The sequence below is a fragment of the Gasterosteus aculeatus genome, chromosome 5 (genome assembly GCF_964276395.1).
Source record: "Gasterosteus aculeatus chromosome 5, fGasAcu3.hap1.1, whole genome shotgun sequence".
NCBI lineage: Eukaryota > Metazoa > Chordata > Actinopteri > Perciformes > Gasterosteidae > Gasterosteus > Gasterosteus aculeatus.
In genome coordinates, this window is record NC_135692.1 from 17,289,758 (window position 1) to 17,305,887 (window position 16,130).

General features: G+C 46.0%; 2 protein-coding genes across 7 annotated transcripts; one reads left to right on the forward strand and one right to left on the reverse strand.

The window, feature by feature from the left end:
- Positions 1-55: 55 nt before the first annotated feature.
- Positions 56-2,295, forward strand: LOC120819679 (phytanoyl-CoA hydroxylase-interacting protein-like). The gene is made up of 6 exons (XM_040177325.2): positions 56-155; positions 573-769; positions 851-1,025; positions 1,105-1,222; positions 1,287-1,467; positions 1,844-2,295. The coding sequence occupies exons 1-6, from the start codon at positions 116-118 to the stop codon at positions 2,216-2,218; spliced, it is 1,086 nt and encodes a 361-aa protein (XP_040033259.2). The 5' UTR covers positions 56-115; the 3' UTR covers positions 2,219-2,295.
- Positions 2,296-2,500: 205 nt separating this feature from the next.
- Positions 2,501-15,195, reverse strand: a1cf (apobec1 complementation factor). Of its 6 annotated transcripts, none has more exons than XM_040177323.2 (13): positions 14,995-15,195; positions 12,156-12,306; positions 11,592-11,726; positions 11,389-11,519; positions 9,764-10,002; positions 9,461-9,625; positions 9,139-9,236; positions 8,923-9,060; positions 7,775-7,919; positions 6,967-7,193; positions 6,483-6,619; positions 6,082-6,236; positions 2,501-3,995 (listed from the first exon to the last, which is right to left on the reverse strand). In XM_040177323.2, exons 2-13 carry the CDS (start codon positions 12,255-12,257, stop codon positions 3,841-3,843), a joined length of 1,827 nt encoding a protein of 608 aa, XP_040033257.1. In that variant the 5' UTR covers positions 12,258-12,306; positions 14,995-15,195; the 3' UTR covers positions 2,501-3,840. The 6 variants fall into 6 exon arrangements, with proteins under 6 accessions (XP_040033257.1, XP_077958810.1, XP_077958809.1 ...); XM_078102684.1 differs by having other exon boundaries at positions 6,967-7,169; positions 14,995-15,150; XM_078102683.1 differs by having other exon boundaries at positions 2,501-4,010; positions 6,967-7,169; positions 14,995-15,150.
- Between the last annotated feature and the right edge of the window lie 935 nt (positions 15,196-16,130).

Genomic DNA, 16,130 nt, shown 5'->3' on the forward strand with positions numbered 1-16,130 from the left:
CGAATGTGTTGAGCTGCTTTCACTCGTTAATCTCTTTACATAAGAGCTGCTGCTCTAATTCACTTCTGATGAGAGAGAGACTCCCTGATGATTTCCTCTTCTGGATGTGACCACGATGAACGGCGAGCAGCTCCAGAGCCGTTGCGATGGGGAAGGTCAGTGTGCGTTCATGTTAACAAAGATTATCATCCCGATGACATACTTTCTATTGCAGGTGTTTCCTTCATTTAAAATGGTGTTTAACAGGAATGTGTCATGTGTCAAAAAACAGATAATCCTTCAAATATCCACAAGAAAGTAACTGTTTATTGTGTTTATATTTATATGATACGACCGTTTCTACCGATTCACAGGCCGGATGTTCTCCGGATGAATTCAATACATCAAAAGTACCATTTATTTAACAGTATTCTTAAATCCTAATATTAGTCATGTTCATGTAACAGAATTTCTAAATGATAGTATCAGTACTTTTAGAGAAATCAGCTGCTGTGAGTTTGACCCTCATGACTCGAACAACAGTCACTTCATTTAAACGAAGCTCCGCCTCCAAAGCTCCGCCTCTCTTGCAGCCTCAGCGTCCGCAGCCAGCGGCGATGTGGACGTGGACCCCCTGCCGGTTCCTCGGCTCCTCCGGATCAGCAACGTCACCTGTGATTCGTTCAACATCGGCTGGGACATGGAGGGGGGGGGCCGAGAGGGGATCACCCACTACTTCATTGACCTCAACAAGAAGGAGAACAAGAGCTGCAACAAGTTCAAACACAAGGTCGGTCCCACAAGGTCCCGCGGACGTTACAGGAGGTTGGAGGAAGTCCTGAAACTGAAACCCCCCCTCTTGGTCTCTCAGGACGTGCCGACGAAGCTGGTGGCGAAGGCGGTCCCCCTGCCGATGACTGTGAGAGGCCATTGGTTCCTGAGTCCTCGCACGGAATACACCGTCTCCGCCCAGACGGCCGCCAAGCGGCTGGACGGGGACTACGCCGTCTCTCGGTGGAGCGAGATTGTGGAGTTCTGCACCGCAGGTCGAACCCCAAAGAACAACACTTGTCACCTCTATAATAATGCCGCTGACCATCGCTGTGACAACCTACAACCCTTTAGATTACTCCACCCTGCAGCTCAACCAGCTGCTGCAGAAGGCGGAGGCCATCGCCGGCCGCATGCTGCCGTTTACCGTCTTCTACAGAAACCATCAGAAGGACTACTTCTACCAGGCCAGGTGTGTGTGTGTGTGTGTGTGTGTGTGTGTGTCTGTCCTCTAACCCCCTGTGATTGGTCCGCAGCACGTCCTACCGCTCCAGGGACGCTCAGTGCCGCCGCATGCTGCCGGCGGTCAAAGACCACAGCGGCAGCCACGGCTCGCCCATCAGCGGGACCCTGGAGGGGGTCTTCTTCAGCTGCAACACGGAGTTCAACACGGGGAAGCCTCCCCAGGACTCGCCGTACGGACCCTACCGCTTCCAGGTGGGACCCGCCCTCAAGGGCCTTGTGTGGCCCTTCAGGGACATTTTAGAGGTCATCCATCATTGTTCTTCCAGTGAAGAGGACGTAGCTCTAATGGTTTTGGGGTGTAGGTGAAGTAAGTCTACTGGTTTCTGACGTAGCCGTGAAACTCCAGTCAGCCAGTTTTCTGTGTTTAAGAAGGAGCTAAAACGTTTTGTTTGTTGATTCATCTGAATTTTTTTTCGATGTCCACGGTTCTTGTCCTTCTGTAAGATGTCCTCCTGTACGATGTCCTCCTGTAAGTGTCCTGAATAGGTCTAACCCTCTGAGGATCTGCCCCCCCTGCTCACACAGAAGAAGAGGAAGTAGCTCCAACACCACCTTTGTTGTCTCTCAGATCGGAGCAGACCTCCTTTTCGACCAGAACACCAACGTCTACTTTGGTGATTTCTACTGCATGTACACGTCCTACCACTACGTGGTCCTGGTCCTGGCCCCCGAGGGCTCCTCTGGAAACGCCTTCTGCAAGGGCCGACTTCCGGCGCTTCACCCATCCGACAACCACTTCCTGAGGCGCGTGGAGGGGGCTGACGGCTCGCTGTCCTTCCTCCATGCCCAGGACGTCCTACTGGAGGTGGTCTACACGGATCCGGTGAACCTGTCCTCGGGGGCAGTGGAGCCGATCGGTGGGCAGCAGCTCACCAGTCAGTCCACCGTCAACGCCAAGAAGGACCCCAGCTGCAAGGTGTGCAACATCAGCGTGGGCCGCTAACTGCTAACCGCTAACCCCCCCCCGCTATGTGTATGCACAGTGTGTGTGTATATTTATAATAAATAAATAATAGATGAAGACAATGATGTTGGGTATTTAATAATCAGATTATTTACAGGATGTAATCTGATGCTTGTCAGCTGCTCACCAGATAACTGATGACGAGATAAAAGGAGCAGAAACAGGAAACTGAACATTTAATGACGGACACCTGCTCTTAGTGATGCCTTCACGACCTCAGGGTTAGGGTTAGATGGATAAATACTTTATTAGAGCCGCCTCTTCACATTGATGTCTCTTTATTTCAGTCAGATTATGGATCACAAAACATCACAATTCATCAGAGTAGTTTGCTTTCATGTTACTTCTCCAGAATACCCACAAATCTGTGTTCATCACAGATAAGTGTTGATTCACTTTCCTATTAGAGAATGCACAAGAACTCTGTACAAAATAGCCTCTGGATATCTATTGGTATAAAAATAAGTTCTAAGTGCTCCACACACTTTTAATACTGTCTCTGCTTTGGTGTGTTGGCGACTTGGATGTCAGCGCGCGTCCTGAAACAATTATCGCGTCGGACCGAGGGATCTGTTGTCATTGGTTACCATGGTGACGGTGTAACGTCATCTCGACCGTAATGCAAGTCATCTTTTGCTGGAAGGATCAGCACTATTCACCAAACTGCAGAACGATTGGATGGAAAAACAAACGTGTATTTTGATTTGAGAAGATTTCTCTTATTTCTAACTGACGAGTTAGAATCCATTCAGAAAATATCTTTCCAGACACTAACACCTGACTCCTGGTCCGGTGTCGGTTTGATGAAGTTATTGTAGACATATGGCTAATGTTTAATTCAAAACCAATTAGGATTCATTTGTATTATTCGTAAGTCCTGTAAGCTTTCGTCTTTCAGTAAACGTTGAGCTTCTCCCACAGAAAACTGAAACTTAAAGATGAGGGAGAAGAAGCTCATGACACCACAACCTAAAAACTACATATTCACAGTTTGTAGAACTACAAAGTCCAGAAGGCCTCAGTGACTAAAACAAGGTTTCAATTTTCTAATCCGACAGATTTCCATTGTATCTCTAAATAACTTACAGACAGGAAAAAACTGATGGTCCAAAAGGTAGTTTCCAGTGGAAAGACATTGAAAATAACTACAACTCCCAGGTATCTTAGAGAAACTAACACTACAACAAAGCATAGAAGAACTAAATCCATTTCACTTATTTCTTTCTCCAAAAACATGCAAAAAAAAGACACATTCAAAAATAACATGTGGACCAACTGACAGTCAATTACAGGCCGTCCTGCACCTCAATCCCACAATAATTATCTACGTAGGAAGTATTCAGAGACGGATATAATATAAAGAAAGAAAATAGATTAATGGGTGAGAAATTTGTCTGTGGGAGACTGGCGAATCTGAAACGGTGTCCACGGTGGATTCGTCTCCCTGTAAAACCTTCAGCATAATCAAACATTCCCACTAATCTGCTTTACTTTCTGAAGCCCTATGAAGCTGAAAAAAACAGATTTTCAAAATAGGGGTTTGAAGAACAAAGCAGTTTAGCGTGAACGCTCCGGAGTTATGAGATGTTTCTTATTTCTTTTTAGAAAACGCCGTATCCGTCGGTGTGACGCGCGGCCACGGCGAAGGCCGGGTATCCCTCGTAGGTGGTGTACGCCGTCAGGTCCTGACCCAGAGACACCGCCTGCTTGAGCTGGGACACCACTGCTGACGCTCCCGGGCTCGCCAGAGCATAACCTGGAGAGAAAGACGCTGCTATGAATGAAAATGCTGCTATAAACCGGTGCACTGCTATAAACCGGTGCGCCGCTATAAACCGGTGCGCTGCTGTAAACTGGTGCGCTACTTTAAACCGGTGCGCTGCTATAAACCGGTGCACTGCTTTAAACCGGTGCGCTGCTATAAACCTGTGCGCTGCTTTAAACCAGTGCGCTGCTATTAACTGGTGCCCTGTTATAAACCGGTGCGCTGCTATAAACCTGTGCGCTGCTTTAAACCAGTGCGCTGCTATTAACTGGTGCCCTGTTATAAACCGGTGCGCTGCTATAAACCGGTGCGCTGTTATAAACCGGTGCGCTGTTATAAACCGGTGCGCTGCTATAAACCGGTGCACTGCTTTAAACCGGTGCGCTGCTATAAACCGGTGCACTGCTTTAAACCGGTGCACTGTTATAAACCGGTGCGCTGTTATAAACCGGTGCACTGCTTTAAACCGGTGCACTGTTATAAACCGGTGCGCTGTTATAAACCGGTGCACTGCTTTAAACCGGTGCACTGTTATAAACCGGTGCGCTGTTATAAACCGGTGCACTGCTTTAAACCGGTGCACTGTTATAAACCGGTGCGCTGTTATAAACCGGTGCACTGCTTTAAACCGGTGCACTGTTATAAACCGGTGCGCTGTTATAAACCGGTGCACTGCTTTAAACCGGTGCGCTGCTATAAACCGGTGCACTGCTTTAAACCGGTGCGCTGCTATAAACCTGTGCGCTGTTATAAACCGGTGCGCTGCTATAAACCGGTGCGCTGTTATAAACCGGTGCGCTGCTGTAAACCGGTGCGCTGTTATAAACCGGTGCGCTGCTGTAAACCGGTGCGCTGTTATAAACCGGTGCGCTGCTATAAACCGCCATGAATTGATGCGGTGATATGAACAAACTGTTTCAGCCCCAAAGACTTTATAGAGGAAACCGGTTGTTATGACTTTTGATTACAACATCAGCAAAACCACTTTGAACCTTTTCTATCAATATTTACAGATCAGTAATCAAACTTGTTCAACATAAACAATTTCATATGTAAATATGACATCTGGAAACTGAATGAGAGGGTTTTGTCTATTATTGTTTTTATTATTTGTATGAGGTATAAAACATCCTTAGTGTAACAGCTGTATAACAGCAGGAGATTCAGAAATAATTCAGTCTGTGAGTAGTGTTTTTCATTTTGTTGTATAATACCACAGTAAATACCTCTCTTATTGGCCACTAGAGGGCAGAAAGACTCCACGTTTAACTCTAATGACTCAAACATCTTGTTATCACCTTTTATACCATAAAAAAACTCAATCTTGATGAAAGAAGAAAAAACAAAAAATGGTATTCATTCAGCAGGAGATGTATTAGTGGTTGTATTCGTAGTAGTAGCATATTACCAGTAGATACTGGTGCACTAGTATGAGAGAAGCTGTGGTAGTAGTACTGGTGGTGGTCGTAGTAGTTACAGCAAAACGAGACAGGAGTATGCTACTGTGTACTGAAGCACTTCTATTACTAATAGTAGTATAACATATATAATTTAAACTCAGTCTCCTTACCTATGGAGCCCTTATTGGTTAGGCTGTGTCATATGTTAAGGAGCTTATAGTACCATAACTCGCTACTAGACAGCTGGGTCCATAAATGCTAGGTTCCTTGTTGTTCCTAGAGCCACAGCCTTCAGATATCAAGCTCCTCTTCTGTGGAACCAGCTTCCATCTCCTATCATTTAGGCTTAAGACTTTCCTCTTTGATAACGCTTATTGGTAGGGCTGGTTTAATATCATAGCTAGGGCTGGTTCAGCCTCATAGTTGGGGCTAGCTCAGGTCTGCCTCAGAAAATGAACTGTTGATAACGTCATCCTCACACCCTGATACGAACTTTATCTATTTATGACCAATAATTGTAAAATCATAACGTTCCTGGAAGTTTACCCATGTCACCCTGGTAGCTGCAGAGCATTTGCTCACTGTGCTGCTAACCCTGGTCCTGCATGGTGTCTGTTAGCATTACTGGTTTGGTTATGTGGAGAGTTAGTTGGCTCTGGGTACGGACCTTCACATACCTGGGAAGGTTACCGAGGCCACGGTGGCGGCCGTAGCACAGCTAGCGTCGGCGGCGACCTCCGTCTGCAGGCCGAGCGTCTGCAGAGTGTGCTCGGCCGCATGCACCTTAGCTTCCTCTACGGCCGCACACAGCTTAGCAGGCGTGAAGGGGTGTCTGCAGAGAGGAACCAACAACGTTTTTACTGTGAGCGGAAGCTTGTTAACCTTGCTAACCCTGCTGTACACACATTACACTACATTACCAAAGAGAAACGTTTTCAACACCCTTAAAGGAACAGTGCGTCAGATCTGGGGCCTTAATTCTCCTCCAAGAATAGAGCATCATGAGACACAAAATGAAAAATGGAATACTCCTAGTAGTAGTAGTAGTAGTAGTAGAAGCGATTAGTGCGATTCGTACACGTTGGGGTACTGGGTAGCCAGAGCTGGTATGGTGATCTTGTAGAGGAAGAGTTGTCTCTGGTCTGGACCGATGGCAGAGTGGAGCTGATAGACGGGCTGACCCCAGTTATTCTTCTGACACAACTCCTCCAGAACCTGGAGGCGAACAGACAGACGGGTAGAGAGACAGACAGTATCTGGTTAGCTGTGAATAATTATGGTAGAACAACAGTCTTACAGTAAACATAAAGTAGAGACTTCTACAAAAACCGTCTGAGAAGGGCAGACGGCCTTCACTGAAACCTTTCAGAGTTTGGATCAGTGCAGTCAGGTAAACGTCACATCTGCAGCGAGACAAGTACTTCTTGCTGATTGTGAGAACGTTATAAGACCTGTTGCCGTAGTAACCTCTCAACATTTGGTGAGTACAATATGATGGTGGGAGAACTACATAATAAGCCGGTCCTTCAGATGAGTCCTGGTCCCCAGGTGTGTTCTGTTACCTGTGTTGCAGGTTTGGCGGCGGCCTTCAGGTTCATGGCGCCAGGGTTCATGGGGGTGAGCTCCATGCCCGGCAGCAGGTCGTAAAGCTTCTCCTCCACCTGCTTGTCAGCCTTCAGGCTGTAGGAGGCGCCGCCGCCGGCTCCGATGCCGGCGGCATAGGCCAGGTATCCCCGCCCGCCCAGCCCCCGCACCCCCGCAGCCCCTACAGGTACAGTCATGTAAATTTCTACAGGAGATCGAAAAGGCAGTGAAATCAATCAAATCACCGGAAATCAACCGGGAAGAAGAAGAATCAGACAATTATGAGTCATGGTAACAGTACATCCGCCGTGCTTCCTCACTGAGGAGGACTCCTCCGATGATTCAATGTCACATTCACATGAGCTGCGTCGGTCTGATTTCACGTTGATCAATAAAGTTCTTTTCATTCAGCGGATTTGGTTTAAAACAATATCCAGGAAAAGTTATGAGATGACATTCTTTATTTTAGATTCTTGATTCAATAGAGTTCAGTTGGACTCGATTAGATTGACGTTATTTGCTAATGAAGAGCAGCCGAGATGCATCATATAAATTCATAATCCCAAACCCCAAAACCAAACCTGGAAGATACATCAGAGTGAAGGCTGATGTTTTCATTTACTTCACTTTAGTCTCCCAAAATGTAGTTACGTAGTAATTACGTGACAACTAAAAAGCATGCAGAAAATATAAGAGAGGTCATGATCTGGACCCCTTTAACGAGCATGAGGACTAACTTTTTAAATTTCTCTCATTTAGTATCTCCTGATTCAGATCCGTCCTCACCTCTGACGGACGGCGTCCTTATCAGACCTCGACCTCCAACATGAGCTTTGGCCGCCGGGAAGCGGAACTGACCTGGTACGGCGGCGTAGGCTTGGGGGGCGTAGAACACGGGCGGACCGAGGTACGCCGCTGAGGGGTCGTAGACCTGGACGGAGAGGAGGAGAAACATCTCAACATTCCAGTTCCCCAGAGTCTTAACTTTGACCCCTCTTGCGTCAAGCTAATGTGTCCAATACTAAAGACCCGAGGATCTAAAAAGAGTTCATGCATTAAAACAGAAATAAAGGATAAAAAATCTCCTTGTAGCTGATAGTTGAAACTCAGCATTAATGATGCAGGAGCAAGTCGGTATAGATAGCTACAATACAAGCAAAGCTACTGCCACCACCCAGGTTCCATTCTGCCCTCAGACCTCGGTGCTCTTTTTAACCTACTGAGATCAGGGTCCTATTGTCCCAGAGTGTAGGCGGTGTGGTGCGTTCAGGGTCCTATTGTCCCAGAGTGTAGGCGGTGTGGTGCGTTCAGGGTCCTATTGTCCCAGAGTGTAGGCGGTGTGGTGCGTTCAGGGTCCTATTGTCCCAGATTGTAGGCGGTGTGGTGCGTTCAGGGTCCTATTGTCCCAGAGTGTAGGCGGTGTGGTGCGTTCAGGGTCCTATTGTCCCAGAGTGTAGGCGGTGTGGTGCGTTCAGGGTCCTATTGTCCCAGAGTGTAGGCGGCGTGGTGCGTTCAGGGTCCTATTGTCCCAGAGTGTAGGCGGTGTGGTGCGTTCAGGGTCCTATTGTCCCAGAGTGTAGGCGGCGTGGTGCGTTCAGGGTCCTATTGTCCCAGAGTGTAGGCGGTGTGGTGCGTTCAGGGTCTTATTGTCCCAGAGTGTAGACGGCGTGGTGCGTTCAGGGTCCTATTGTCCCAGAGTGTAGGCGGTGTGGTGCGTTCAGGGTCCTATTGTCCCAGAGTGTAGGCGGCGTGGTGCGTTCAGGGTCCTATTGTCCCAGAGTGTAGGCGGTGTGGTGCGTTCAGGGTCTTATTGTCCCAGAGTGTAGACGGCGTGGTGCGTTCAGGGTCCTATTGTCCCAGAGCTAGGGCGGTGTGGTGCGTTCAGGGTCCTATTGTCCCAGAGTGTAGGCGGCGCGGTGCATTCAGGGTCCCACCTGTCCCAGAGTGTAGGCGGCGTAGTCGGGCTGCAGCAAAGACGCCCCGCGTCCACCCGTCCCTCGGGTGTAGCGGACGTAGCTGTCCTTGTCCACCGGCTTGGCCAACGTCACCTCGATGGGTGAGCCGTCCACCAGCTGGAGGGGGGGTGAAGTGCTGCATTCAGATCCTTACACCACAATGTGAAATGCTGCTCACGGCGTGTGACCTCTGACCTTTCCGTTGAGGGCGCCCATGGCGTTGACGGCGTCCTCTCTCTGAGCGAAGTGGACAAAGGCGTAGTCTCTGATCTTCTTCACTCGCTCCACCGAACCTGCAGCACCACAAACCTCCTTGAGCTTAAAATGAAGACTTTCTTCAGCCACCCGGCAGAAGGATTATTATTCGCCTCCATGGCCTCAGAGGTTTGACTCTAAATATGTAGATTACATTCATTCTCCCGAAACACAAATCATCTTAAAACCATTGTTGGCAGCGGTTAGAAATCACTGCGAGGTCACGGGTTCAATTCCGGGTATGGACCGTGTTCCTCGGTACCTGGTCTGATGCCATTGAACTCCTTCTCGATGGTCTCCTCGGTAGTCTGCAGCATCAGGTTCCTGACGTATAGGATCTTGACCGTTGCCATGGTGTCCTCGTCCACCTCCACCTCAGGCTCCGCCCAATCCACAGCGATGGCGTGACCCCACAGCTGAATGCGACCTGAGGGGCGAGACAGTCTGCTTCTCTGAGATGGTGCCTAGTGAAGCAGTGTAGCTCCTATTCAGCACAACGTTGGTGTCTTCAGCCGCGCCTGTAAAATGGCCTTGGCTGACGTTTCATTGAAGGTTTGCCGTTTACCTGGCAGCAGTTTGCGGCGGGCCATGGCGGCGGCCCGGTGGCTCTCGTACTCAACGAAGGCGAAGCCTCGGTTCTTGGATTTGTCGGCGGCGCTCGGGTACACAATGACGTCCACCACCCCGTCTGTGACCTTCCTCATCTCGGACAGGATCTCCTCGCGCTTCTTGGTTTTGGGAATCCCGCCCACGAAGAGGCGGCAGTTGTCAACGCTGGCGCAAACTCCGAGGAGGCGTCCGTTTCTATGTGAGGGGGAGGAGCACAGGAGATCACATGGTTACATTCTATGTATCAGAGGGTTACATTCTATGTATCAGAGGGTTACATTCTATGTATCAGAGGGTTGTATTCTATGTATCAGAGGGTTACATTCTATGTATCAGAGGGTTACATTCTATGTATCAGAGGGTTGTATTCTATGTATCAGAGGGTTACATTCTATGTATCAGAGGGTTGTATTCTATGTATCAGAGGGTTACATTCTATGTATCAGAGGGTTACATTCTATGTATCAGAGGGTTGTATTCTATGTATCAGAGGGTTACATTCTATGTATCAGAGGGTTGTATTCTATGTATCAGAGGGTTACATTCTATGTATCAGAGGGTTACATTCTATGTATCAGAGGGTTGTATTCTATGTATCAGAGGGTTACATTCTATGTATCAGAGGGTTGTGTTCTATGTATCAGAGGGTTGTATTCTATGTATCAGAGGGTTGTATTCTATGTATCAGAGGGTTGTATTCTATGTATCAGAGGGTTACATTCTATGTATCAGAGGGTTGTATTCTATGTATCAGAGGGTTACATTCTATGTATCAGAGGGTTGTATTCTATGTATCAGAGGGTTACATTCTATGTATCAGAGGGTTGTATTCTATGTATCAGAGGGTTGTATTCTATGTATCAGAGGGTTGTATTCTATGTATCAGAGGGTTACATTCTATGTATCAGAGGGTTGTATTCTATGTATCAGAGGGTTGTATTCTATGTATCAGAGGGTTGTATTCTATGTATCAGAGGGTTGTATTCTATGTATCAGATGGTTGTATTCTATGTATCAGAGGGTTGTATTCTATGTATCAGAGGGTTACATTCTATGTATCAGAGGGTTACATTCTATGTATCAGAGGGTTGTATTCTATGTATCAGAGGGTTGTATTCTATGTATCAGAGGGTTGTATTCTATGTATCAGAGGGTTACATTCTATGTATCAGAGGGTTGTATTCTATGTATCAGATGGTTGTATTCTATGTATCAGAGGGTTGTATTCTATGTATCAGAGGGTTACATTCTATGTATCAGAGGGTTGTATTCTATGTATCAGAGGGTTACATTCTATGTATCAGAGGGTTACATTCTATGTATCAGAGGGTTGTATTCTATGTATCAGAGGGTTGTATTCTATGTATCAGAGGGTTGTATTCTATGTATCAGAGGGTTACATTCTATGTATCAGAGGGTTGTATTCTATGTATCAGAGGGTTACATTCTATGTATCAGAGGGTTGTATTCTATGTATCAGAGGGTTGTATTCTATGTATCAGAGGGTTACATTCTATGTATCAGAGGGTTGTATTCTATGTATCAGAGGGTTGTATTCTACGTATGAAAACACACCCTGACCTTATCTCGTAGTTGTTGAGCTGCTTCATAGCAGCTTTGGCCTCCTGTTTGGTGCCGAAGGTGACGAATGCATAACCTCTGTTGTTCCCGCTGAAGTCCATCATCATCCTCACCTCGTAGATCGTTCCGTACTGGAGACAAGAAGATCATCTGTGAGGACCTCGTGGATCTAAACAATGTGTTGTAACAGGAACCATTGTCACCTTCTCGCACAGCGGAACCAGCTCGTCTTCGAACAGATCTCTCGGTAGTTTCCCCACAAAGATCTCGCTGCCTCTCTCTGGCGGCGGGCCGTCCCAGCCGGGCGGCGGGCCGCCATACCGGCGCTGACCGTTCTCCTGGAAGTAAGATTCAACAACATTACACACAGATAACATTACATTACAATATACTGCATTGATTGTCCCGTTATTCCCTCGTGGCCATTTTATAATAAGTTCAGTGGTTTTGTTCGGTTCCGTTGTCTAGTTGAGTTGTCTCTATACTTTGTCTCGTTAGCACAAATAAAAGAACTGAGGGATAAAGTCTATCTTGTGGACACATATTTGACGACCGAGCTTCATGTTTCTTCGTTATATGAACCAACATCTGCACTTCAGAATGTTCTTTATGTTACACGTGGCGTGTTTGAAGCTCAATATTCTTTATTAAAATGCACCTTGATGCATGAAGAACAAAATGCAAAACCCTGTCACCATATTTGAGAAACCTCCAGATACGTCCTGGCTATTGTCGGGACCTCGTAACGTGCGTCTCACACCAGCTACCTGCTGCAGTTGGTATCCGGTGCGCTGCATCAGAGCCCGCAACGCGGCCTCCTTCTGCATCCCCGCCAGTCCGTCCCCGCCTGCTTTCTGATTGGGTTCCATTGGGTGTGATTGACAGCAATACGTAAATCAGGGAAATTAGGGGCGCTCACTGGAAGACAACAAAATAACACGTTATGTTCTCTGTCCTTCAGAAATCTGTCTCACGCGCGTCATGTGTTGTCTCGCTGGTGCTTCTGCGCTGTCTGCTCAGACCGACAGCGTCCATTGTGTGAATTGTGTGTTTCTGTGAAGCGGCACAGAGTCGGTCTCTGTCCCTGTAGCTCCTCTGTGCAGCTTCCAGTCTGCACCAGATCTCACTGAGCTACGAGGAACACGTTATTCCTGACGGCCCTCAGTTCTCCTCTCGAAACACGCTGACCCTGTTTCCCTGTTTGAAGCGGCAGCAGAGAGGTCGAGGTCTGTCCCGTAATCATTGACAGGTCCTCAGACTGTGACCGAGACCTGAAACCACCTGCTGTGCGAGTCCTTCTGTGGCCGTCAGCACTAGGGTGGACATTTCCTTCACGTCCAAAAGGAGGACACGGTGCACACACGGGGACACGCAAGCAGACATTTGTTTGGTGTGATCCGGTTTTAAATGTTACTATGTTTTTCCACCAGATTACATAAAGGTACACACACATTCCACATAGCTAGTACAAATATACAGGATCCAGCTCATGACACCGTGCCCCCCCACTTCACATTACACAGCCCGCCGAGGGTCCCTCATTTGGGGGGTTGTGAGAGTTGGTTGTTGATAATGAAATGACTTATTTTGACACATTTTTAGCCAATAAGTATTAAACTAACGAGGTAATGTGTCAAACGGAGGACGAGCGAGTGTCCGGCTTAAGGCCCGACGGGGCATTTAAAAGCCGGACGAATGGCCGCCAGTCAGCCACAACCGATTCATGCTGTCAGCGTGTTGGTGGTGATAACCACGCACACGCACACGCACGCACACGCACACGCACGCACACGCACACGCACACACACGCACACGCACACACGCACACACGCACACATGCACGCACGCACTAAAAGCCCTTTGAACCTCAAAGAAAGGTTGATAGGGTAATAATATACAGCGTGCTGCATCTTTACTGCATTCATTAGCAGTTTCCTTTGAAACTCAACGAGATGTTCTTCTCGTTTCTGCTCGTTAGAATTTGAGAGCGAGCTGCAATGAGACAAGTCCTTCACTTCAGTGTGGAGGCGAGAGACAAAGACAACACAGAGACAAAGAGGTCAAAGGTGACGAGGTGATGATGAAGAAGATGAAGACAGCCATCAACATACACGTCTCTTCGCTTGCACATTGGAATCTACTGTATTCTGATTTCTTTTTCTCCCGTTTCTCTAAAATTCAACACGTTACTGAAGCAAAATGTAAAAGTAATTTAAGTATCTAAATGTATTCTTCACTGTCTTATATTTATAGATGAATATAATCTGTTTTCTATCATTTGCTATGAATGAATTTAATGTTACAGTGTGTCTTTGTGGAGACGTGTGTGCTATAAGGAAGAGATGAATCACAGAAAAAGACTTAAATACATGAAAATCAAAGCATTCAAATGTTGTTATTCTTTTATTCAGAGCATGAATTACTTGAATTAATTACTTTTTAACACTATTCTGACTCCTTTGTTTCAAACTTCAGAAAGCTCCAGAACTTTACATCTCATCTCAATTACTTATATTTGTATTAATACAAAATTAAATAACAAATCAGAAAGATTTACAATCTGTGAAAGTAAACGAGTGTTAAACATAAATTTGGTGTTTTATGTTTGTTGGCACATATAAATGAATGTTGGTCTACTGAAGACATAATGTATCAGCTGTGACTTAAGCCCCGCCCCCACACCGCCATGATCGTCATCTCCTACAACTCCCAGCATGCCCTTCTCTCTGTTTAGGATTTATCTTCTTTATTCTTTTTTTAATTGTTCATTATCTTAAATGTTAAATAACGCGTATTATGATTGTATATATACATATATATATTCATATATATATGAATATATATTCACATATATATATATATATTTTTGTATTGACATTTCATCAATTGAATTAATATCTGATGTATCTATTATTTCATTTTAGCAAAAGACGCTTAATGGTGACATTTGTATTTTTTGTAATATATATAAATGATTACAATGTGTTTTAAACTAGATATTACTCGACTGTAAAGTTTTTCTCACTGAAATGTAACTTTTAATCCGCTGGTTTGTTATATTTTACTCTTTGTCTTATTTTAGTTTCTTTTTTCTTATAAACAAAGTATTAAAAGAAGGAACTCAACATAGCTGTTCAGTATTCAGTGTTTATTATAACCGAATATAGAAAAACAAACAGTAGATAAGTACTTTGAAATAAGATTTTAAAAGAATAAAATCAATCTCTAAAAATGAATAAACAGCTTCAACGTTTTATAAGTTTTATTTGAAACCTTAATACTCGTAAAATACAAGTTAGTGTGTTTTGTTTGACTCCCAATAGGTTTGTGAACTACTGCCTTTGATGTAGGAAGTGGTTCCTAATAATGATTTTAACACTTATAAGATCATCTGAACACATGTGTATTGTAAACAGTATTTATAGCATTATTATATTCACACACTCGGCCTGTTTGTTCAGTTAGCCACGGTTAGCTCAGCTAGCGTTCATCAGACACCAGCGAAGAAGAAGAGTGGTCAAACGACACGTCTCTCTCTCTCTGATAGATTTAAAACAAAACACATAAAACATTCCTTCTTTTTAGCGAGAAACCAGAAAAACTCACCTGAGCAATTTCAGAGATCACCTCCCTCCGATCAGAGCTTTGTCATTCTGAGGGCCGTGTGTGTGTCTGTCTGTGTGTGTTCACGTGTCATTAGGGACCACACTGTGTGTGTGTGTGTGTGTGTGATCACATCATATCAAACTCCAAAGGTTCACTGTCTTGGTGTTAGCTTTACAAGCCGGCCAACGTTAATCTTTAACCCGCTGCTATCTGTGGACACACACACACAAAACACACACGGCAAATACATACCTAACAAACACACACATCCAGTAGGACTACACGCGTGTGGGTTGCAGGAGGCCTTTGACCGACAGTCACTATCTGGTTCAGAGGGCTCTGCAAAGGTCTGTTCACCAGCTAGCACACACACACACACACACACACACACACACACACACACACACACAGACACACAGACAGACACACACACACACACACAGACACACACACACACACACAGACACACACACACACACACAGACACACACACACACAGACACACACACACAGACACACACACACACACAGACACACACACACACACACACACGCACACACACACGCAGACACACACGCACGCACGCACACGCACACACGCACACGCACACACACAGACAGACACACACACACAGACAGACACACACACACACACACACACACACACACACACACACACACAGACACAGACACACACACACACACACACAGACACACACACACACAGGGGGAACATGGCAGCTGTTACATTCAGACTTCTTCTGTCTTTGTTGAATAAAAGTTAAACACAATAACACGATCAGCTTAAAGTCCTAAAATAGCTCGCTAGCTTGTTAGCAACCAGGCTGACTGTGATGATGTCATGATTATGACTGTTGTCATGTGATGATGTGATGTTGGCTTGTTCTCTTCATTAATTGGGTTTGGAGAGAGAGAGAGAGAGAGAGAGAGCGAGAGAGAGAGAGAGAGAGAGAGAGAGAGAGAGAGAGGGGGAGTGAGAGAGAGGGGGAGAGAGAGAGAGGGGGAGAGAGAGAGAGACAGAGAGAGAGAGAGAGAGAGAGGGGGAGTGAGAGAGAGGGGGAGAGAGAGAGAGGGGGAGAGAGAGAGAGACAGAGAGAGAGAGAGAGAGAGAATAT

Excerpts from the sequence above, each read along its gene's own strand:
- LOC120819679 (XM_040177325.2), top strand. The coding sequence starts at position 116 with ATGAACGGCGAGCAGCTCCAGAGCCGTTGCGATGGGGAAG. Across the intron at positions 156-572 it reads GAGCCGTTGCGATGGGGAAG|CCTCAGCGTCCGCAGCCAGC; the intron begins GTCAGTGTGCGT and ends CCTCTCTTGCAG. Across the intron at positions 770-850 it reads GCAACAAGTTCAAACACAAG|GACGTGCCGACGAAGCTGGT; the intron begins GTCGGTCCCACA and ends TTGGTCTCTCAG.
- a1cf (XM_040177322.2), bottom strand. The coding sequence starts at position 12,257 with ATGGAACCCAATCAGAAAGCAGGCGGGGACGGACTGGCGGGGATGCAG. Across the intron at positions 11,727-12,155 it reads CCGGATACCAACTGCAGCAG|GAGAACGGTCAGCGCCGGTA; the intron begins GTAGCTGGTGTG and ends TCTTACTTCCAG. Across the intron at positions 7,194-7,774 it reads AAGGACGCCGTCCGTCAGAG|AAATTTACATGACTGTACCT; the intron begins GTGAGGACGGAT and ends GATCTCCTGTAG.